Source organism: Lepidothrix coronata, unplaced genomic scaffold (assembly GCF_001604755.1).
Source record: "Lepidothrix coronata isolate B3197 unplaced genomic scaffold, Lepidothrix_coronata-1.0 Scaffold171, whole genome shotgun sequence".
In the NCBI taxonomy this organism is placed as follows: domain Eukaryota; kingdom Metazoa; phylum Chordata; class Aves; order Passeriformes; family Pipridae; genus Lepidothrix; species Lepidothrix coronata.
The window spans coordinates 1,839,650-1,862,863 of NW_016690351.1; the positions used below are offsets into that span (position 1 = coordinate 1,839,650).

Genomic DNA, 23,214 nt, shown 5'->3' on the forward strand with positions numbered 1-23,214 from the left:
TTAAAAGAAAGAGCAGTGAAAGAATTAAAAAACCAGCAAAACAAAGCCAAAACAATCCACAACAGGAACTGAACTACTGTTTTCCACTACTAGAGTCTGCACCGAGTTCTCCAAGAATGGGAAGCCCACTGAGTCCAAAGGAAAACACTGAAACAAGTAATTTTCAGACAATGTCTAAAGGACTGTCTACAAGTTTGCCCGATTTGGACTCGGAACCTTGGATAGAAGTGAAGAAGAAGCATCGGGCATCCACAGTCAAACTAAAGGTAAAATTAAAGCCCTTTAAGTTATTTTTAAATAAACAAATGCCAACTTTGAGATTATACTGAAAACTGAGATTTTTCACATCAACATATGTGATACTTGATAATGCAATACAGTTTGGATAATCATTATCCAATTCAAATATAAAACCTTTTCCAATTTAGGAAACTGTTCCTATACCTGATCAAACAGCAGATCAACACAAACCACCCCCACCTCCAGAAGAACAAGAACAAGAAGAACTTGAGTTTTTGTTTGATGAAGAGATGGAACAAATTCAGGGTCAGAAGAATAAATTTACTGATTGGTCAGACAGCGATTCTGATTATGAAATTGATGATCAGGACGTAAACAAGATTTTGATTGTAACACAGACACCACCATATGTGAAAAAACATCCTTGTGGAGACCATACTGGAAACCACGTGTGCCGTGCAAAAATTACATCAGAACTTGCTAAAGTCATTAATGATGGCTTGTACTATTATGAACAGGATTTGTGGATGGATCAGAGTGAAAATGATGCCATGATGAAGGTAATTCTCTTAATTTTTGACCTGAAAACCATGTCTGTCCAAACAGTTCCCAAATTAATTTCAGCCATCTGCTATGTAGTTGTAAAATGCTACAGAAAAGTGTCAGTAATTTGCAGATCTATTGAATTATCTTTACAGTTGAAAGCAAACTCAAGTTTTCCTTGCCAGAGACTTGACCAAAAACAATGAATGAATATTTTCTAGAACTATTTTTAACATTTTGGACATGGTTCAAGTTTTCCAATATTTTCTTGTTCTTTGAATAGTTTGTTTCATAACAACTGCAAACCCCTACCTAGCGGGGAAGGGAGCACTGGTCTGAGATGAGATAATGATAAGAACGTAATACAGTAATTTTAAGGTAATTTTATATTAAAGTTCTGTTTGCTTTGTAGTTTGTTAGAAGGATAGTGTTTAGGTAACTCCATTCTAAGTGGTGAGGCGAAGGGGCTTTATCTGTGCAAAAAGAGGGGAAGTAGCTTAATGGACAAATGGAGCATATCGGTGGAAAAACAAGCTGACAAAGACAGAAATGAATGTTGAGAATAAGAGCAAGAAATAAACATAGACTTCAGAATATGGATTTTTTTTTTTTTATTACAAAGGAAATGGACCAAGAAAACCAGCAAACATGAAGAGGACAGTGAGAAATAGCAAACAACAAGAGGGAATATTTTTTTTGTTGTTATGGTCTTGACAGTGTTTGAACAAGATTTTTCACACACAGCATGCACACACACACGTCCCACCTGAGGCAGGTGCATGGGTACTTAGGTGTTAATTCTGGCTTACTTTCTCTTTATGAAATGCACTTGTTTCTCAGGATGATCTCTGTTACCCTGCTTTGCATTTATAATTTGCTTTCTCTAATTCAGCAAGAGATTGAGAACTTTAAGAAGCTAAACCTCATTAGTAAGGAAGAATTTGTTATTCTTGCACCAGAAATGGCTGGTCCAACCCAAGAAGTTCCTCCTGGACCTCCAGGGTTACAGAAAGGTAAGTAAAAGTATTTGTTTTTTAGAATCTTTGGAATAAATAACAACTCTTTAGGTGTTTTAAGTTTTTCTGCCTGTGTAATATTTTAATTTTGGTTCAGTGAGCAGTCTGAGGGACTTTTTCTTTGCTCACTTTTCAAACTATCAGCTGTTCTTCGGTAGCATTGTTTCCATTGAATGATACGATGCTGATATTTGTACTTCTCAGGATACCTATGACCATCTGAAGGCAGTGGTCTGTTTTGTTGTCACTATATACCAGCACCAGGTACTTTTTGTGTAATTTGGAAATTACAATGTGTAAAGTAAACTAGCAATTTTCTGGGACACAGGGATGGAAGGAAGTGAGATTAGAAGAATTTTCTACCTGTATCATAACCTTACTGAGCAGTCACAATGTCCAAATCTTACCTCTTAGTGGTAGTATTAACATTTACTAGCTTACATACTAATAGCATCTTTGAAGTAGTTTAATAAAACCACCTCACTTTCTCCTTCCTGCCTTCATATTTAGCAAAAGAACTGACTTGTAGCATCCTAAGTTTTGAAGTACCTCCAAAAGCAGGAATAGCTCGATCACTGCCAACAGCAGTTCCAGATTCCCACCATTTTCACCCTGGCTTGATCCCGCGAACACCTCGCACCCCAAGGCTACAGGATCCAAAAAAAACACCCAGGTTCTACCCTGTTGTTAAACAAGCACGATCCTTTGATATAAAGGTAAATGGAAAAACACACTAAAAAAAAACAAACAGAAAAAGCCTATAAAACTCATGTTAGTGCATACAGTTTAACAAGAATTCAAAGGCAAAAAATTAAATGCTCGTACTCTTTTATAGTTTTATCTCCAAAATATTTACCATATTCAATTTTTTTTATTTCTATTAACTTTTTTCGGAGTTTTCTTTCTTAAAAGTCCTTGCTGAAAGTTTAGTGCCTAAAAATTTTTGATTTGTTATATAAGACTAACCTTTAGGTTATGAAACTGGAGTTTTTTGACTTTATAATATGTTAGATAATAGAATATAAAATTTTTAGATCTCTGTCTTAAGAGGGAGGGAATGAGTGAAGTCAAATTAGGGAAATAAATCCTTCATTTACTTCCTTAGACTCCTAGAAAAAGAAAAACACGCCACAGTACAAATCCTCCCTTAGAATGCCACGTTGGTTGGGTGATGGATTCCAAGGACCACAGGCCTAGAACTTCCTCTCTGAGGTAATTTTTTTGTTGTTGTTGTTGTGGAAAATTTGTTTGCAGTTAGTTCTCAGTTCTCATAGATAAACAGGATGTGATAAAAGACAATTTATAAATATAGTGGAAGCTAGGAAAAAGTAATCAAGGACAAAAACATGGAATACAAGACTGTCTGGAAGCAAGCTAGACAGACTGGTGTTCATGTTGTTTGATCCATGATATAGCAGCAGTAACATTACTTGAGGCACTGATGTTTACATCAGTGACTTTGCTTTTAAGTGGTCATTTAAAATCAAGCATGACAGTAATGTTTAATTATCCTTGTCCAAAACTGCCTCTTTTTTTGACATATTAGTACAAAATCTGATTTTCTTGACGAGCATCCAAGATCAGATGACTGGGCCCCCAGCAGGCACTGTAGCAGTCATCAGGTGACTGCACTACTCTGACAGTCCTTGCATAGGTCAGGATGGGTGAAAACTGATTCTGTAGAAAAGCTGTTTGTGGATCAGAAATGTGTTGGCTTTTTTCTTCAGCAGTTCCAATGCCTCGCCTTCAGAAGGAACTCCACTAGCAGGTTACGGCTGTACCCCAAATTCTCTTCCAAAATTTCAGCACCCTTCTCATGAACTGTTAAAGGAAAATGGCTTTACTCAACAGGTGTACCACAAATACCGGCGAAAGTGTTTAATGGGTAAGATGCTCCATGTAATTCCTAAAATTTTAGGTAGGAGGTACCACGTGTCATTTGATACCAGTTTTCTTCACGTTGTTCCTCATCCTTAATTTTTCTTGGGAAAGGAAAGCAAAATTTATTTGATGCCTCTATTTTAGAAACTCTGCTTTCCATTTGAATTTACATTCCCTGACCAAAAAAATACCCTCCAATTTGAACTGCAGTTTCCAGAAGGTCTTGTGTGTGTTTACTAAAGGAAAAGCACTTGAAAATATTCTGCTGAAGATTTAAAATAGTACTTTTGGTTTCCCTTTTGTTTTTTTCATCCAGAGAGGAAACGGTTGGGAATTGGCCAGTCCCAAGAAATGAACACACTTTTTCGTTTCTGGTCCTTTTTTTTGAGAGATCACTTCAACAAGAAAATGTATGAAGAATTCAAACAACTTGCTCTAGGGGATGCAAAAGAACACTGCAGGTATTTTTTCCTGGAAATTAAAAACTGTTGAGGCCTTACCATTCCTTTCAATGACTGAAGTTTACGTGTATCTGAAGTGATTGGTTTTAGTATTGTCTTTGACTCTTTGTAAATCTTTTAAAATAGCAGTGTGTATAAGTTATTTTAATAACAAAAATCAGTATATATTTGTGTTTTGCAGATGAACAGCTAAATGTGCAACATTTCCTGACTTGCAATCAGTCCTGAATGCCACAAAATCCTGTAACTTGTTGACTGTGACAAGTCAGCTCTGTACTAACACTCTTAAGATTCTTCCTTCTGTAGGTGAAGACATTCTTAACCTCATTCAACTTGTTCAAACCAGTTCTTGCCTTACAAAAATACTGGAAAAAATGACCACAAAGGAAATTGCTGCTGCCCATTAGCTCTTGGATATTATTCCCTTCCTTTCTCCCAGTTCCTCCACCTCTGTTTCTCTGAGCCAAAGAGACAAGGTACATTTTTGTACTTCTTTGTTCTGTTCCAGGTATGGCTTGGAATGCTTGTTTAGATTTTACAGCTATGGCCTGGAAAAGAAATTCAGACAAGAAATATTTGAGGATTTCCAAGAAGAAACAAAGAGGGACTATGAAGCTGGTAATTATCGCAGGCCTGTCACTGCTCACACTGGGGTAATGTTAGTTGGAGATAATCCCAGTTCCTTGGCACTGACTTGTTAACTAACCCAAGCGCAGCTTTTGTTTGTATTTCTTTTGTCTTCAGTTCTCCCTAAACATATAGTTACCAGTGAATAATTAAGATTTTAATTAAATTTGGTATTTGTAAACTGCTAAAATTATCTTCTTCTATTACTAGGTCAGCTGTATGGACTGGAAAAATTTTGGGCTTACCTAAAATACTCTCAGTACAAGACTCCAGCCGTTGACCCTAAACTGCAAGAATACCTGAGTAAATTTAAGAGACTGGAGGACTTCAGGGTGGAGGTAAGTTTCAATACCTATTTTAAATAAATATTTGGTGTACTAATATTTTTACTGCAAAGTAATTTGAAAACAGTCCGTGATTTCACCAAAAGGCAGCTTGACAAATCCTAAGGGCGTAATCCTTTTTGTCCTTTAAGTGTATGGAAAGGCAAAATGGCTTTACAGCAAAACACCTAATGAGCTGCCCGTGTTTATTTTCAGCCTCCTATTAGTGAAGAATCTGGCAGAAAGAGACCAGTTGCTGCAACAGGTGAGGATTCAGGTCGTCGCAGACATCAGTCTAATTCTTCTAAAATACTTCCTGCCACTAAACCCACCACTCCCTGTCAGTCCCAGGCACTGGGAAGCATTACCAGTGGGAATACTGTGCGAGCGTCCACGAGCTATAGCAATGCTGCCACGAAATCCATAGAAAGTGATATACCAGAAAAATAGACTTTGGATGAGCCCGTGCTCTTGAGAATCAACCTTGACATCACTCTCTTAATTTGGAGATCTTCTAGGCGAGCCAATCTACTACATGATTAAAAACGTATGGAATGACAAAGAATTGGATTCTCTTTTTCACAGGATGTAGTTCCAAAACACCCTAGGAGAGTTGCTCTTGGTTATGGGATCATTGGAAGGATCCTAGGGGAAGATTCTTTGGCTTCAGTATTGCTTTTCTCAAGCTTTTGTTTACAAAGAACTGCATTCCTTGCATATGCAAAAAATACTTTGGGGGATGCCTTACATTTCAGCTCAGATTTCTTAAAAAAGGTAACAACCATGTTATTTACTGTGCTTTCCTTACTCAGATTTCCCCATCATTTGTATTTTACCAAAGCAAAAAAGATTACGTTATATGTAGAATATTAAATGGAAAGGAGGGCATCTCTGTGATTGGTTTACTTTTGAACCTAACTATCAAAAAGGATGTTTTTGTGCAAAAGCACTCAAGAACACGCAGCTATATATGAAACTGCATTTCTGGATTCTGTTTAAAGATATAGTTTCTGGTTTTTTCAGGGTCTCCATAGTTGGCATTTTATTAATTATGGAGTTTGAGTGGATATAACTGGGATAGTTTTGCAGATATTTCCTTCAGTACTAGTTCTTTAATAACTCAAGGAACAAAAAACTACAGGGGAAAACTCAGCTTTTGATTTCATAGAGTCTTAAATTAACATTCACCTACATTTTGTGCAGGTTGTTAAAATAGCAAACTATTCAGATTATTCTGGGCTTGAGAGGTGTCTTCATTTGAATTCTCTTATGAACTCCAATAGGAGAGGCATCATTTTTAATTTTTTTTCTCCATATTTCAAGTAATAATTAGTTTGGAGGGAAACAAAGTATTTCTTATAAATTTTATTTGCTTTATTTTGCAGTATCTGAATTAAGTTCTGCTTAAATTGTGCTAGCTAAGCCTAAATGATTTCAAACAGGTCTAAAGACAATTCACTGAATATAAGTTATTCAAATACAAGTCCATTTTTATAGCTGAAAGATGGGGATGTTTACATGTCTTACTAACTTCACTGCTTTGTTTTTAAAGACTCAGAAAGAACGAAGTGGATAACTTACCTCTTCCAGGGGTAGGTGAGAGGAATTCCAGCTTTTGGCTAGTTAACTGCAGAAATCACTCCAGTTAACTTTAAAGTTAAAAAGTTCTGTCTAGCACAGATGCCTTAATCTGACTGCACAGCTATGGATGGGGTTTTATTATAACAAGACTGTTAATTTTTCAGTCTTTGTCTTGTGAATCTCACTGAAACAAATGATGGATGTTTGCATTGAAAGGAATGGGTGGCAGCAGTGACCTTCCTACAGTTTCTGCCATTTCAATACAAAATCCAGCCTTTTGTCAGTGGCCTGTTTCTAAATAAATTTAAATAAACACATACCAAGATTATAAGTAAATATCCTACAAATATGCTGAAGTGACACATCTCAATCCTGTGTTTGATCCATGCCTTTTGCTATCCATGAAAATGATGCAAATGTAAATTTGGATTGAAATTGTATATACAAGTAATAAATATATTTCCTTTCACTTTTTCATTGGAAAATGTGCAGATTAAGCTTTTAGTGTGTGTAATTTTGTGATTATCCTCAAATATTTTATAAAAACAACAAAAAAATCCTAATTGTGTTCTATATCAACTTCCCCCCCCCCAAAGTATGAAGAAAAACAACTTGAAAGAGTGTAAGGGTGTAGATTTGCACAGGAATTTCTGGTGCACTGAGGTATTGTGGAAACCCAGCCTGTTAAGGGCTGAAGTGGTTCTTGGGATGTGAGCCAGCTTTCTTCAAGTTCAATATTGATTTGTTTTTGCCACATGACTGGGTATTTTCAAAAAAACCACTACAGGTGAGTAATAAGTATGGTGGAAAGCAAAGAGAGCGAATACTTTACCTGAGAGAATGAATACTTTACCTGCTGCCCTCTGGAATTGCTTAGATAGTGTCCCTTTAGTGGGGTGGACAAAAACACCACCCAAGTCCATCCACAACTCTGGCTGCCTTCCAGGAATGCCCCTTTCACTTCCCATGGGCTTGAATCTTCCTCCTCTTTCCTTGCAGAGAGGTGGGAAATACAATACTTACATTGCTGCTTGTTTATCTATCTGGCTTCACGTGGTTAATCCCCTCTCAGTAACTGATGTACCTTGTTGCAAGGCCATAAATTTGTCTCTGAACCTGCGTGTGTATTCAGCATGCCTTCTGATGCCTTTTAAGTCCATTTAATCCAACCTTGACTTGAGTGGTTGTATTCTATCAGTGGTCTATTACTGAACACTCAGCAGGTCTTGGACATTTCCTTGTCTAAAAATTCTCCCATGTGCTTCTTGAAGACTTTCTAGATTTGTCTTTGTTTCTTCTGTTGAGAAATGACCATACCAATACTTCAAAACACTATCCTGCCTAAACTCAGGAAGATTCCTGGCATGCTCAAAATATTGGATTCTAGAGGCTTTTTAAAAGGGAAGGGAAAACTCAAGCTGGCTCTTGTTCCTGATGAAGACTAGATATTTTCCTATAATGAGCAGCAGTAGCCTGGTCTGTGTGACTTGTACTCCTGAAGTGCAACAGGGATTTGGATTTCTGGGGGAGATAAAGCATTAGAATGAATAGAAAACAGCTTGTATTCACAGCAGCCTCTACTGTGCAGCCTTTGCTTCAGGCACTGCTGAGGTGACAAATGACACTCCCTTGGCTCCAGGTAGAGGAGACTGAGCATAGCCAGTCTTTATCTTTATCAGTCTTTATCTTTTCCTGATAAATCCCAGAGCTACATTAGGCTTGCTTGACCTGTTGTCTTAAGAGCTTTCTTCTCTGCTGTCTTCAGCCTCTGTGCTTTTGGGGTTTCAGGGAAACAACCCTTCACCTGTATTTGAGCCAACCTTGGCACACAGGTTCTATCAAAGCAACCTTAAACCCAGTCTGTGAGCACCCCTTAGGAAACATTTGCCTTTAACTGTAAAATAGAAGCCAGTAGAAAGACTTAGCAGTAACATTCATACCTAATTATTTATTTGCTTTCCATATGTAAGTAAGCCTTCAAGGCTTCCTTAACTTGTGTTAAGGAGGAAAGGAATAAATAGCCAAATCTTTTGTACTGTTCTACACAGAGGAATAGTATCTTTTCCTAGAGGAAATAAAACCCCACAAACTCTTACTGTATTATCAAAGAGACTCAAACAAAGCCTGTGCAAGGTTTAACTGCTCCCTGACCTTTGCAATGAAGACAGTAAAATCAAACTGATTTTGCAGGAAGAAAAGTAAGGTTAGAATATAGCTTAGAACTAAGATATTTAAAGTGAAGCAAGATCAGCAGAGTGCCAAACTGATTTTAGATTCTGTGTCCAACCCTGAAGGATAGAAAACTTAAACCTCAGCCAAGGAAAAGTAGATCTAGCTCAGTAAAAAGATACAAACAAGTACAAGCATGTGAAAAGATAATTCTGTAGTCCTTACTGGAAATTCAAGATGTTCAGATCAAGTAACAACATGGTAAATTTTTATTTAAAATCAAGAAGGTTTAAAAATATATTTCCTGCCATAATGCAGCATTTTTGGGAAGTGGCGTACAAATGAGGCAGAAGTGTCAAAACAAACAATGGTTCAAACTAGTTTAACACTAAGTCTAGCCCAGGAAAACAAGTCATATATTTAACTGAAAATGTATTTTGTTCCTATGGATGATGAGAAATTCTCCCTTCCAGACCCTCATGTTGCTTAAACAAAATTTAACAGAGTCAGTACCAACCTGCCCAGCATTTTACTTAACAGTGAATTTTGACCAAGTGATTGACACAGATGTTCCAAGGATGAACACCTCCATCAAATTATTATAGCAGCTGCACTGAAGGTTAGATAGATCTGACGTTATTCTCAATTATGCTTTGTATATGTCAACTTTTTATATATATTACTCTGTGCTTTAAAGCACTTTTTTTTTTTTAGATTATCAGCTTTAGATCACTACTGACTTTGTATGTAGGACGGGTGATGGTAATTTAAATCCACTAGACATCAAAATACAGAATTAAGTCTATGCAACATTCTGCTGCCATGGGATAAGTTTTGTATTCCTCAGAGTTACCATTAAGATGTTTTAAAACAAAACTCATGCTTTACCCATCTTGTGTTCAGCCAATCCTAAAAGTTAAATTTTAAGCATTATGCTTTTACAACATTTTTTAAAAAACAGCAGAAGTGCATGTAACTACCTTTCTTTCTCTAGTAGGAAGCTAGTACATCAAGCAGATATAAGCATGATGAACAGCTAATGCTATGCCAGATGTAGCAATACTAGTGGCTGTAATGAGTGAAGAGCAGAGAAATTGACAGTGTTAAGAACCTCCAGCCATGACTTTGTATGGTAGAAGCTGTAACATGTATGTGTATTTTCATGCGTATTTTACCAAATACAATGCAGAAAAAAGTATTTATCTGATTGTCCTATGAGATAGTTGGGTAAGCTGCCTTTTCCTGCTCCACAAGTAGACAATCTGGATGCCATGATGAAATGCAACAGCTAAAAGTGAAAGGCATACTGTAATTGTAGGGTAAAACCTTTTATAGTGAGATTTAGTTAAAAGAAAAAAACTTTCTAGTGAAGCATCCAGATATAGAACTGGTGTTTCATTACTCCTAGCCCCTGTCCTATGGAAGGAAGCTTTTATTTATATTGTTAGCTTACACTGTTCCATCTAAACCACATATTTCTGTGGTTAGTTACAGCAGCATGCCCAGCATTTCAGCAGTTAGATGATTAGCAGACACTCAATCCAAGCCTGGATATTGTACTATTGCTCAGCTTATAACGATGTGACCCAAGCAGAAGCCAGTGCTTACTGAATTCACACCTCTCAGAACTGTCCAGCCTGAACAGGACGCTGCAGCCATAACTTTATGGAGAAAGACCTCTACTTCTGTTACTTCTTCCATGCTAAAACTATTCTATTCCAAGGCTGGATATGCAAGCAACAGCATTCAATCTGCCTTCTAGGACACTTGAGTTACACGATTCAACAGAGGAGTTTTTGTTTATTTGTTTCATTTACATCAATATAAATCTCTTTCAGTCAAATAGGAATAAAAAAGTAGTCAACTCTGGAATTTCACAGTTTACAGTTCCACAGAATGTGTATATATATAAATTGTTACTGTAGATTTATTACAGGTGAAATCTGCAGAGGTACACAGACATAAGCCACAAAGCTGCTGTTCTTGTCCTATTAATGCCATGAGACATATTCCTCGTATTGTACATTACACTGAGTTTCTAAAATGCTTTATTTACATTACTTCTTTTTCCCCACCATAAATGCATTGGCATAGGTTTACTCTCTTAAATACAGCTTACCTGAGTAAGTCCTCAAGATTCCTCAACAGCTGGGACTTGAAAGGGAAAACAACTAGACAAAGAGCAGTATTAATAGTGATGGATGCTTCACATATCCAAGACTTCTTCCCCTTTGTATTTCATCATTTCCAGCTCTGCTTAACAGCTACTATATAAAGTCTGACAGCACATGTGGTATTGTACATGCTTTATTAAAATGGTACTTGTATTTACAATATCTGCAGAAACAATCCCTCCCACATCTTGCATTCAGACAGACACACACACAGACACACGCGCGCAACGCCCCTTCATTCTACAGGGGTGTGAAGGCTATGCTCCCAAAAGTTAGGCAGCTTCTGGAAAAGGAGGAAGGGTGACTTTTTTGTGTGTTTGTAATTCATTAAAAAGAAGCATGGGAGTATGCATTTGGCCATCACAATGCTAATTTAAGTATATGTAGTATTAACATATGGCAGTAACACTGAGTATTCCTCTTTTACATTCTATACACAGAATGACATCAAGGCTTTCCAGTCAACAGAACATTCCAACTTCAGTCTCAATGCTGCTTGTAGTGACTATGAAACCGCAATTTGGGGGCTGTCCCTTAAAACAATTCAAGTCTATGTAAGCGAAATAAGGCACAATTAATATTTGATTTGATTTAGAGGATGGGAAAAGGGGGGAGAGGCAGGCTTCAGATAATAGTTGTTGCAGAGGAAATGGTTTTATCCAATCCTTCTGAGAAAAGGATGAACTTTATCCCCATCCTAATCTACATGGACTTCTCTTAGAGAACTGAAGTATTCTGCTGAGGCCACTAACGCCCACATACAAAACAAAATTGGAAATTCACATTTTAGCACCAGCTTCAGTAGTCTAACCTACTGCTGCTGATGTGCATGAGTACATCTTTAATGCTAGAGGAGAAACACACGAAACAAGATTCAAACCTTCCTCTGAGCTTGAAGACTCACATCTTTTAGAGAACTTGTAAGATATACTACTTGAAGGCTTCAGCTTACTGATAAAAAGGAATAGCATTTTTGCCTTTAAATCCCTGGCCCCTCTTCCCTAACGAAGCCTAACCAGACATTACAAATAAACTGCAACAAAAAATTTGGCAGCACAAAGAATGTCTAGTATTCAAATCTTCACTTGTGAGTATATCCTTGTACAAAACCTGTTGAATGTTTTTCGCAGCAGATGAACTGTACCCAAAGATGCAGGACATTCTGTGATGGGGATAAGAGGTTGCAGTTCCGAAGGCCCCTGACTTTGGTTGTTTACAAAGTTCATTCCTGTTTAGTGTGATCCTTGGTATCTTCCTCATCTGTGTATTCTGATGGTTCTTCCCCTGGTTTTAGGAGTCTACCTACGTAGTCATATTTTTCTGAAAGAGAGTTATGATTCCATTACAATCAAATACAGCTGCATTTGCTTGTTAGCATGGACTACTGCAAATTCACTTTTTCTCTTACACACTACAGTTCTTAACCTGAATCACTGGAATTGGTGGTAATTTAGCAGCAAGCTCAGCCTCCCAAACCATTCTTTCTACTACTGCTGCTCCCTTCCTTCTCTAACTGTGAGTACTTTGTTTCTGTTCTCCCGCAGCTGATCAGGCAAAGCTTTGTCACTCAAGGGCTGAAATTGCTGTTCTTCAGTCCCTCAGCCTGTTTTGATTTCAGTCAGTGTGAAAAATGACTCTTCCTCCCTCCTGAGGCATATTTGTCAGAAACTATTTCAAGACAAACTTGTTCAACCCTTTATGCTAAAACAATCTTTAGTCCTAATTATAATTCCATGGCACCCAAAGCCAACAACCTGCAAGCGGGAGTACCATCAGCTAAGCTGATGAGATTTGAGAGTGAAATTCTGTTCTGAAGAGCTAAGAGAACAGTTTTCTTGTATAAAACTAAAAAGTTGAAAGAGATTTAGTAAGATATAGTGAAAGGCTCTCTACGGAAGAAAGGCCTGAATTCCCTGGTCTCTTCTTAACGAAGTTACATTGCATAAATGATATTATTGTCAACATCTCTTTAAAAGCTTCCCAAGCCCAAATCAGTCATTTTTATTAAAAGCATTTCCTTAAGCTAAAGATGTGCTGCTAATTTGAGAATTTACCTTTAAATTGCATTTCCCACTCTCTTACACTTTCCATCTGTACAGCATTTAAGTCCGATAGGTCATCGTATTCATCTCTGAGTGCATCTTTATCTAGACAGAAAGTTGCTAGTCCCCTGGAGGCATCTCTGCCAGCAAATATTCCATATGGACCCTCTGAAAACAAAAAGACAAAATTGATGCCTTCAAGTCTTTGTTTATGGTAACCAAATCTCTGTTCTTTACATTGTCTGCCCAAGCCATAAATTAAAATTCTCTAGAGACTGGAACAGCAGCAGTTTCAATGCCACGGCTGTTCGACATTCAACAGCACTGCAATTCAATCTTTAATGTCACTGGGAGATAAAGTCTGCTGAGAGAAGCAGAACCAGGAAAATAACTTTGAAGGGATATCTGGAAAAATCCCTGTCAGTTGATGCACGTCAGTGGATGCAAATTCCAAAGGGACCAGAGGCTGGAATTCAAAAGAAATGCACTTCTATTAAACAAAACATGGGGTATTTACAAGTCAGGCATTAGCAGAACCAAACTGTATAGACATCTTAATTAGAAAGTCATTATTATAAATAAATATAACTTAAGACTGCTAGTTAATAATTTCACTTCACTTATAGAACCACAAGAACTTTCTACATCTTTTGGGACATTTCTTCCTTCTGTGGAAATCTCCTCACTTACTTTGGGCAGCAGATCCTCCATATCCCTATCCTGTACTGCTCTTGAAAACAGCACAAATTGTCACGTTAAGAATATAAAGCAACTACTTCCTCTGTACTTTTTGACTAATGCAAAGCAGCACAAATATGCCAATAAAATTTTGAGCAATGACTAAAATAAGTATTATTACTAAGAGAACTGGATGATTTGCAAACTAACAACTTTCAGGATAAGGTTGGTAACTGGCTTTCCCAAATTTTAATTAATGGAAAAGACTTTAAGCATATGTTAAATTTTCTTGACCTAAAACCAAATACCTTAATTCAGATCAGTTCAAACAAACAAACAAAAAAAAACAACCCACAACCAAAAAGCAAACCAAAAAACCCACCCACTTTAAAGTTTTCTGCACTAACTGCAGCAGCTGAGCACCAGGGAGATGCCCAAGGCTTGCTACAGAGTGGTTGCTACTTGAAGATAAATAGGCCAGGACCCTTCTCTGGCTTACCTCTCGACAGTGGCCGTCAGCCTGAAGGCAGCACCCACGGGCAAGAATGAACACAAGCAAGTGGCAACACACTGTCCTTCACCCCCTCTATTGCCTGCTGGAGCACCTCAGACCTCTTCTGCACCAGGACGAGCCACGGGAAATCAATCCAAGAGGCTGGTTTCCTCCCAGGCCGCTTGCTCCAGCCACCACACCTATCTGCTCTTGCAGGGCATTGACTTCGGGGTTCAGACAGAGGCTGAATGCAGCAGGAAGAATTCCTGAGGCAAGGAACCCGAGTACCATATGGATTAGAAGAAACTACGTCCTCACCAGAACTGGTGTCGTCTCTCCACCCCGGAGTGCTTGGCATTGTAAGCTGCTTACAGTCAGACCTGAGAACAGAAGGGTGTCTTGTGTGCCAAAGACAATTCCCTTGTCTCTCTGGAAATAAACCAACTGATTTAAAAGCAAAATTCCACAAAAAGGAGGTATTGGAGAATGAACTATCAACTGAAAGTTTGCACTGTACCAATCCGGCCATAAGAGACAATCATAATGATCAACAGCATGATGTGCTCATCCTTTTAGATATTTAGCTCCAGGAATGACATTCACAAAAACTACCTTTGGGATCAGAAACTACATTTAGAGTACTAAAGAGAAAAAAAGGCAAGAGGGCTAGTGAACTCTATCTTTCCTACTGGCATCCTGAATTAGATGTTTATTTGCAAAACAGGATTTAGAGACTGACATCAACCCTGTACAAATGCATTTTGCATACTCAGTCACTTCCCACAGAACAGGCTAAGACGCAGTGATGCCCATCATCTGCAACACAACAGTTTCTTCAAACAAGAAGTCTTGCTTCACTCAAAATAGCAATCATTCAAGTGATCTAGTTTTTTATGTTCTGCATGAAGAACTGGAGCTATAAACAGCTCTTACAAACACCACAGTCAGTAAATCTTTAAGAGCAATTGTATGTTACTTAATATCCCCACCAACAGTATTTTGTCCCCAGTTTTTCCTTTCTCTGAAGTGTTTCAAAAATCCTACTATTTGGATAATGTGTTATCTAAATTCTGACTAACCAGAGAGTAGCACACTGCTACCCTTCTCTTCTACCCTGCATTTAGTGGTTTGTGGAGTTTTACAGCACCTGCTGAGATGCCACCTCTTGGTCCACCAGCTTGATTACAATTATTTCTATTAAAAAGAGAATGACATATTTATCAGTATCATATTTATCAGCACTGAACACCCTTATATCTCAATAATACACTTAACTGAAAGCATGAAAGCTTTTAGAATGTATCAGCTTGCATTAAGATTAATGGAGGCAAAATTTCTGCAAATATCTTTTAAATATCTCATATGCTATTACACCAATTTTTTTTACTTTTCTGAAACCGAATCTAAACATTCCAGATTGTTACTACAGAAGTATTCAGAAGGCACAGAGAAACCATCGAGCCATGTCCAAGCACTCAATGGAATGCTAACTTGTAAAAATCAGCCTTTGGATTCAGTAGACAGCATCTCACATTGCAGCTCTGTAAATGTAACTTAGAAATGTGTCCCATCCTTTACTAAAAGGTAAACATCGAATTATGATTATTAAAATATTGAATTATAATTATAATTATAATTATTAAAATATTGAATTATGATTATTAAAAAATGGTGTAAGCTTGGCTTCACCTTAGTTGCACGGTTGCTAAAGGGAAGTTTAGAGTACTCGGTATGAGCAATCTACTTCAATATTTAAAGCTTCCATTCAGGTACTTCTACACAGGGTTTAAGTACAGTATTTTATATTAACATAGAACAAAGAGGTCTGGGGTTCTGCTATTAGCCCATGTCTACTATTCACTTTTATATAAAATACCAGTGCAACAGTCTTAAAAAGGTATTTTGCATATCAGATTTCATTGCATTTGGAGAAGCACCTAGGAAGGTGCCAGCACAGAGAACCCCAGGGAGAAAATATCCTTCAGGAACATGATTCTGAGTTAGAGACATTAGTGCAATCCTAGACATGCTCCCACAGAGTTTTTTCATGACCAGATGCAATTTACTCTGCAAGCCCTACCCACAGTCCTTCTTTCCTTTTGTCTGCCCACCTATTTAGACTGGCTCCTGCTGTAAATAATTGATTGCAGCATGACATGACAGACACACTGAAGAGAGGGCAAAACCAGAGGCTTGTAGCATAGGAATGTAAACGAAAGTGATTTTTCGAGACCCTATCACAAAATCTCAGTTTTCTTTTGCTGTATCCCCAAATTAGCTATTTCATAGTCAACTATGACTTTAAAAAATTCCTCTCCCACTCCTATTTGGCATCTCACAACAGTGGAAGTCAGGGAAGTGTCAAAACGAATTAAAATACGTCTGCTACATGTTACTTGGCTACATGGTGCTATGAGCCTTACATGAAGGAAAACGCTGTTCCTTGAAGAATGCTTTTCTTCCCATCATGGGTTTCAATATTAAAGCACTCTGTTCAGAGCCTTTGTTTATTTTAGCCCTGAGACCAATTATCCAGACCACATATTTGCCTACATAACTCCACGTCTTTACCGCCATGTTCATACACTGCATTTTCCCCTGTATAAAGTCCTCATCTACCTTACAACTCCACCTTGTATAAAGTACACCCTTCCCTAAGCTACAACACATGCAAAACATTGGTACCCACCACCTGCAGATCCTCACTTCCTTTTAGAATCCAGTTAAGAATCTGGCAGCCTTGATGAACTTGACATTGTGTTCCAGCCTGATATTTGTCTTTATTCACAATAAACAATTCACAACTGGTAAAATCAAAATCCCTTCAGACAGTAAAAATACCTTTACAATTCCTGCACTCAGGATTTCTGCACTTCCTAGCCCTGTTTTGGTTCTCAGATGAAGATTTAATTTCTCTTTGCAGACACTTTAAGACAACAACAGGCAAGGAAGAATATATCTAGGCTAAAGCACCATAGTAAAAATTTTGAAGTATGAAGTTTTTATTTGGAAACACTGCTTCGAGTCACTTCCTCCAAAACAGGCTAAACTGGATCTTCCTGGAATAGCATGCATTTCAATTTTCAGCCAGTCTGGCCAATAGTTCCCCCAGCAAAACCTATACTCATATTCAACTTTGGAGTAGATATTCTTGGTTACCAAAGAGGCTACCTGACCATTTATTTCAGTTCTGTACCAGCTCTGTGGAACATCCCAGACCATTGCTACAAGACTAGTAAAGAAGTGAACACTGTACACTGAACTTTGGATTGTTCCAACGGGCAGTGCAGGGATCACACCACAGACAGCCACGTGGCCTTTATATCTAATGAAGTGATATGTAATCTAAAAATTGTATTCATTTTCACAAGGCCCATCGTGATTTCTCTGAAGAAGCCACACAGGTTAACAAGGTTCCATTTTAAACCAGCAGCTTTGGTTTCTTCAAGTAGGAAGTGCAATCACCAAATATGCAAAGTGTACCAGATGTTCTTTGCATCTGTTGACTCCATGCAGCCACTGGAAATAAACCCCAGTTTTGTCTGAAGCTTAGATATTCACGGACAACATTTGTTCATCTGCAGACAAAATTATTAACAACTGCGTTATTCCATCAGTTTGCCTACTTTTTCCACTCCAGCTCAAAGCAAAAACTCCACTGGCTGTTCCACATTTTCCATCTGAATCCTGACATGTGTTTGTTCGGTGTTGCATCTTTCATGAGGGAATGAAAAAGCTACAAATTAGACAAAGCCATTTTGAGATGCAGCTTGAAAGCAGAAGCTTTCTAATAACATTTATCACTGGGAATTCAAGGTGACATACTTTACTGCTCCAGATTTACACGAAAGGAAAGATGTGGGTTAATTTTAAGTTACAATTTGCATGAAAAGTATGTGTTCTTAGGAGCCCAATCCACAAAGTCTACAAGCTGAGATGGAAACTGCTTAGAAACAGAGGTCTAAACCTGACTCCTCAGGCATAAGGCCAGAGGGCCTCACTCTCACTTATTTCCTTTTTACCTCTCTAGGAAAAAAAAGTGCAAGAATCAACTTATGGGGTAGACAACAAGCACTACAAAGAGAGCTTGTAGTTGAGCAGTCGAGAGATTCCTGGAAGATAGTTCCATTCTTGAGAAGGACCTAGATTCTACATCTTGCGTTAGTAACAAATGCTCTGGCCAGTAGTTTATCTCATAATAAGACAAGCAATGCTGGCCAGGTGTTTTGATTAAATGAAAGTGATGCTGCTGTGTACTGGATTTAACATCCAGATGTCACTAACAATGATGTCACTATCACATTCTAATATATCTTGCTCTTAGCATACCTGCTTCATTAGGCCCCTCAAACCTCAGGTGACTCAATGATCTCAGAGGTTTTTTCCAACCCAATCGATTCTGTGACTGGGACATGACTGGTTTAAACAGGAACTAGGAATTTACAGAGACCTTTTATTAAACACAGTTATTCTAGTTTTAAGGAACATATTGATTTTATGAAAAAAGGAAAAAGAAATTTAAAAAAAGATAAGGAAAATGCTGACAGACACAAGGAGCAGAAGCAGAGGAGGAGACAAGTACTGATTTCCTGCTCAAAAGCACTTTACTGGCCACTGCTCTCCATGAACATGGCCTGGAGGCTCAGAACAACCCCTCCATCCTGGTGGCAAAGGCAGTACTCCCTTTAACCAGAAGTATGGAAACAATCTCTGACCAACAGCATGTATACACCTTTTAGTTTTACTACTTCTGGTTGGAACTCCGTTTTATCCAGAAATGCTGTTTCTCTGAAAAGCTGAATCCCAGGGGGACAGACATCTCATTACACAGACACCAAAGAGCTGACAAACATCAAAAATGCAGAGAAGACACACACCTTACAGAAAGCACTTCTTTCCCCCAGTCTTATCCTCCATACTTATCTGTAAGCCCTCAGCCTATTGTGTTCTTAAGATAAGGTCACCCTTAGCAGAATTGTCCAAATACATCATATATAATGTCCCTCCTGCAACATTTCACTCTAACCGTACCCTCGTAAAGGATGTATGGAAAAGCACTGTTATCATGTGGTCAATAGAGACACAATGAAGTTCAGAGCACTCAATTCCAAAGGAAGTCTAACAGCACTGGATTATTTTTATAGGAAGGAACAACTACTATCTTATCTATTTCTCCTGGCAAACTTGGAAAATCAGAAATCTTCATGACAACTTGAAAGACAAGAGTGGGATGAGAAATGAGCTGACAGTGACAATGTACTGCAGCGAAGGGAAGTCGGGAAATTGATTTTTTTAAGATCACGAAACATTAAGTACCAAGAAGTGATGTGAACAGGTGCATACACAGGATTGCATATAATCTTGCTTTGTCATGCTCAAAGACATATATTTTTCATAAACGCACAAAGTATTTGCTAAGTTAATCAAAACCTGTTTACAGCATTACCGTGGTATGCCAATTTAAATGCTAAATATTAAGACTTGCTGACATAAAGTACTTTAAATCTTACAATGCCCTTCTATTGACAAATATATAACCAGAAATCTTGATAAAAACAAACATGAAATTAAATGTTGCAATAAATGAAATAGTAGATACTGTGTCTTGTTATAAAGGTACAAAATCAACACAGCATACACAAAAGGTACTAATCGTTAGACCCTAAGTCATGAGATGTGATTACCGATGGGAAATCATCCCAAAACAGCTTCTCTGAAAGCCAGGTTATGTGATATTTTTAATAGTTAACCACTAATTGCCTACTTTATTTCTTTCAAAGTTTGTGTGTAATTAAGGAAAAGGCAATTAATTAAAATTAATAACCAATCAAAGCATTCTAGGACACTTACTCATTTGAGCACAAGCAGAGGTGGCATTTCATACACCTAAATGAGGTGTTGAAACAAAGGGCATCTTTGCAGGACAGAGCGGCATTTCAGAAAAGAACTTGCAAGTAAAGTTTTAAATTAAGAGTACAGTGTAAACAAAGTGGGTTTTGGAGGCACAGACAGGTAAATGTGCAATGTAACCTTCTCTTGCTCTTAGCTAAAAAGCCTTAGACATACCAAAGACTAAGAGAATACTGATGAGATAAACTGTGTAAGGCTTAAAGAAGACAACATGAGAAAAGCTAAAAAAATCTGAAAAACATTTCAATTAAATGTTCAAGAAGGTGAAGTTTTCAGTCATGGTTGTTTGAAAGGATGACTTCAACAGTCTATCAATATCTAAAAATACGTTAACTGTATGTATGTAAAGGGCTCTTCAATGAAACAGGCCAAAGTATAACAGGATTCACTGGATGTGACTTAAAATCATGAGAGTTTTGAGTAAAGTCAGAAGTTTGGTGGGAACTTTAATGGAATCTCAACTGTTGGACAAAAATCTAGACTAATGACAACTTTGTGCATTTTTTAACTTTCTGCTGTAAGTAGAAAAATGAGAAACACCTTTGCATCCAAACCACACTGAAGGAGAAAAACCAGACCTTATTTTCATGGCATCAGAAGCCACCTGAGACAGCCACATTATTCAACATTAACCCAGCACTCCAGTTATACTTAAAATTGACAGTGAGCCCTCAGCCAATGCTTTCTGCTGTCTTCAAAGCTGACGCTCTATTTCACATCAGTACCTCAACAAAATACCAAAGGCTCACGGTCAAAGCCTGAAATATCAGCAAAGCCAGTGCCCTCAGCTCTTTCTTCTGTTAAAATCTGGTCATGCTTTGTTGGTACGCTTTGCATTTCCCTTGCCACACTCCAGCTATGAGACATAAAATTACCCTGAGAATTGCTGTGGACATCTGCCTACTCTGACTGAAGCCTTTCTGAAAAGGTCTCAACCAGCTGTAGGAGACTTTTCCACCTGACTCTTCTCAGATCTTTTGAGGCCTGCAAACCACCTACTAGCATTTTCCTTTTCAGCCACAAAACAGTTGCAAGAAAAAATTCCGACGTGTATCCAAAGAGGGAAACCACATCAGCATGATTCAAACATCAACATGTTTGGCAGAGAACACACAGCTGATGATGCACAGGTTCAGCTTCACTATCCTAGTGTGAAGTTACAGATCTGATAGACAAAGATGATGTCAATTGTTAGAAACAGGCAAGCTTTCACTACAGGGGAGAAAAAAAACCAAACACCTTTGTCTCTTTCCACGAAAAGCCTGGAAGCGCTGTTTTAAGGAAACCAGCTGCCAACAGTTACCAAAAAAGCAGATTGATGTCCTAGAACATTAAGTTTTAGCTTCCTCACAACAACAGACCTGCAGAGGTTGACAGTGTGAACCACCAATGATATCTTCAGTGGAAAGCCTAGCATTTAATTGCTGTTTGATGCACAAAAGAGATAAAGTGAATGTTTAGATCATGGTTCAGTATTGTTTCATGGAGTAATCTGTCACCTTACTGGTGTTTTAAGGTTCATGCAGCATATGTATTACCTGCATTTTATGTCAGCACACAGGTCTCAGTTTAAAAACCCCTCAATGAAAGAGACAAAAGAACTAACCTGATTAAATGTCATGAAAGCAGCAGCTCAACAGACTGCATTTTTTCAGCTTTACTGGTCAATAAACAACATAGCACATGGCAGGGTACTTCAGATCCCATTGTTAACTTTGACAGTATCTGGTCAAAAAAGCATTTTGATTCAATTACAGCAGCTTCAGTTTGTGCAACTGGTGTCACAAACTTCGAGGATAACAAGAGTTACAAAATTCTAGCCCAGTTCAACCATACAACTGCTTGTCCTTTCCCAACTAAGAACCAAAGACTTGTAACATGCCAGTGCTGTGTTTTACGTTTTTTGACCTCGATTATTAAATAATAATAATAATGATTACTTAACTTGAACTATTTCCTGGGGGAGAGGGAAGTTATCCTCTCTCCCCTCCACCCTTCCTACAAGGACGCTTCCCATGCCTACTATGAAAACTCCGGCATAGTTTGAATAAATCAAGTTTTCCAAACCACCATTGTTTAAGGAAGAAAATTATCAGCAGTCATAACCCTCATTTCCTTTGGCATCAGATGAGAACACAGTGCTCACTGGTGAGTTTACCCATCTCATTATTAAGAACAGTTTGTTACGAGACAACATGCTGCAGTTTCACAAGCTACAATGTGGGTATGAAAACATAACATTGCCTTTGAAGCTTACTTTTCTGAACCTTCAAAATACACATTTCCTCTCCAAAGAGGAGTATCGTCTGTCTTTCTGTTTAAGAGATCGGGTTGATTTCTGCACTCTTCCCAATGGCAGCAACATAGCAGCCCCTGAGCTCTCCCTGCCCTGCCTCTATCCTGATTAAAATTCATCCTCAATATGGCATAAATAAATAACCAGCTGGTTGTTTTTCTCTCCTAAGCCGTAAGCGCTAGAAGAAAGCATTGCTCAGCTGCACTGGGGAAACCTACTAGAAAAGACAAAAGGAAAAAAAATAGCATTAAACATCGCACATCCAAATCAAGGCACCTGGAAAAATGACGGATGCTTGAGGAGAACCCAGACCCGGTGTGCATCACCAATCTAACACCGCCGGTGGGTCCCAGGCGGCCAGGCCGGGACTGCCCCCCGCCCCCCCGCCGTCTCACCGGGCCCGTAGAACTTGCTGCCTTTGGTCACGTCGAAGACTTTGCCGTTGACAGCCAAGAGGATGCGAGGGTTGCGGGCGCCGTCGAACTCGCGCAGCTGCTCCAGGGAGAAATCCCGGCGCTTCATGCGCGGCAGCGGGGCGGCCTCGCCCCTCCGGGCCGAGCCTCCCGGCCCGCTTCGTGTCCCCCAGCGCAGGTACAGCCGGTAGGCCGCCAGCAGCGCTAGCGCCAGCAGCCCAATGCTCAGCAGCATCTGGCCGCCCGTCGCAGCGGCGCCGCCACCCCGGCCGCCTTCAGTCCTGAGCCGCCCCTGCCCATCGTCCGCCATCGCTGCCCGGACAGCGCGCGCCCGCCCGGGACACGCCCGCTGCCGGACACGCCCCCC

General features: G+C 38.8%; 2 protein-coding genes across 7 annotated transcripts in view; one reads left to right on the forward strand and one right to left on the reverse strand.

Moving 5' to 3' along the window:
* The window catches only part of LARP1B (La ribonucleoprotein domain family member 1B), a 34,658-nt gene extending 20,730 nt beyond the window's left edge, over positions 1-13,928 (forward strand). The window contains exons 10-21 of one of the 5 annotated variants that reach the window (XR_001877192.1): positions 94-266; positions 429-800; positions 1,676-1,796; positions 2,310-2,515; positions 2,905-3,011; positions 3,527-3,684; positions 3,997-4,141; positions 4,650-4,759; positions 4,979-5,106; positions 5,308-5,356; positions 12,433-12,530; positions 13,684-13,928. Coding sequence is in view for 4 of the 5 variants with exons in the window: in XM_017829912.1 (XP_017685401.1) it covers positions 94-266; positions 429-800; positions 1,676-1,796; positions 2,310-2,515; positions 2,905-3,011; positions 3,527-3,684; positions 3,997-4,141; positions 4,650-4,759; positions 4,979-5,106; positions 5,308-5,541 (1,754 nt within the window). In the remaining variant the exon portion in view is untranslated. Of the gene's footprint in view, positions 1-93; positions 267-428; positions 801-1,675; positions 1,797-2,309; positions 2,516-2,904; positions 3,012-3,526; positions 3,685-3,996; positions 4,142-4,649; positions 4,760-4,978; positions 5,107-5,307; positions 7,096-12,432; positions 13,032-13,683 lie in introns of those variants that run through there. The other 4 variants (XM_017829910.1, XM_017829909.1, XM_017829908.1 and 1 more) reach the window with 4 other exon arrangements.
* Positions 10,625-23,204, reverse strand: PGRMC2 (progesterone receptor membrane component 2). Of its 2 annotated transcripts, none has more exons than XM_017829913.1 (3): positions 22,830-23,204; positions 13,070-13,225; positions 10,625-12,335 (listed from the first exon to the last, which is right to left on the reverse strand). In XM_017829913.1, exons 1-3 carry the CDS (start codon positions 23,155-23,157, stop codon positions 12,238-12,240), a joined length of 582 nt encoding a protein of 193 aa, XP_017685402.1. In that variant the 5' UTR covers positions 23,158-23,204; the 3' UTR covers positions 10,625-12,237. The 2 variants fall into 2 exon arrangements, 1 of the variants encoding a protein (XP_017685402.1); XR_001877193.1 differs by lacking the exon at positions 10,625-12,335 and adding an exon at positions 14,235-14,494 and having other exon boundaries at positions 13,113-13,225; positions 22,830-23,173.
* Between the last annotated feature and the right edge of the window lie 10 nt (positions 23,205-23,214).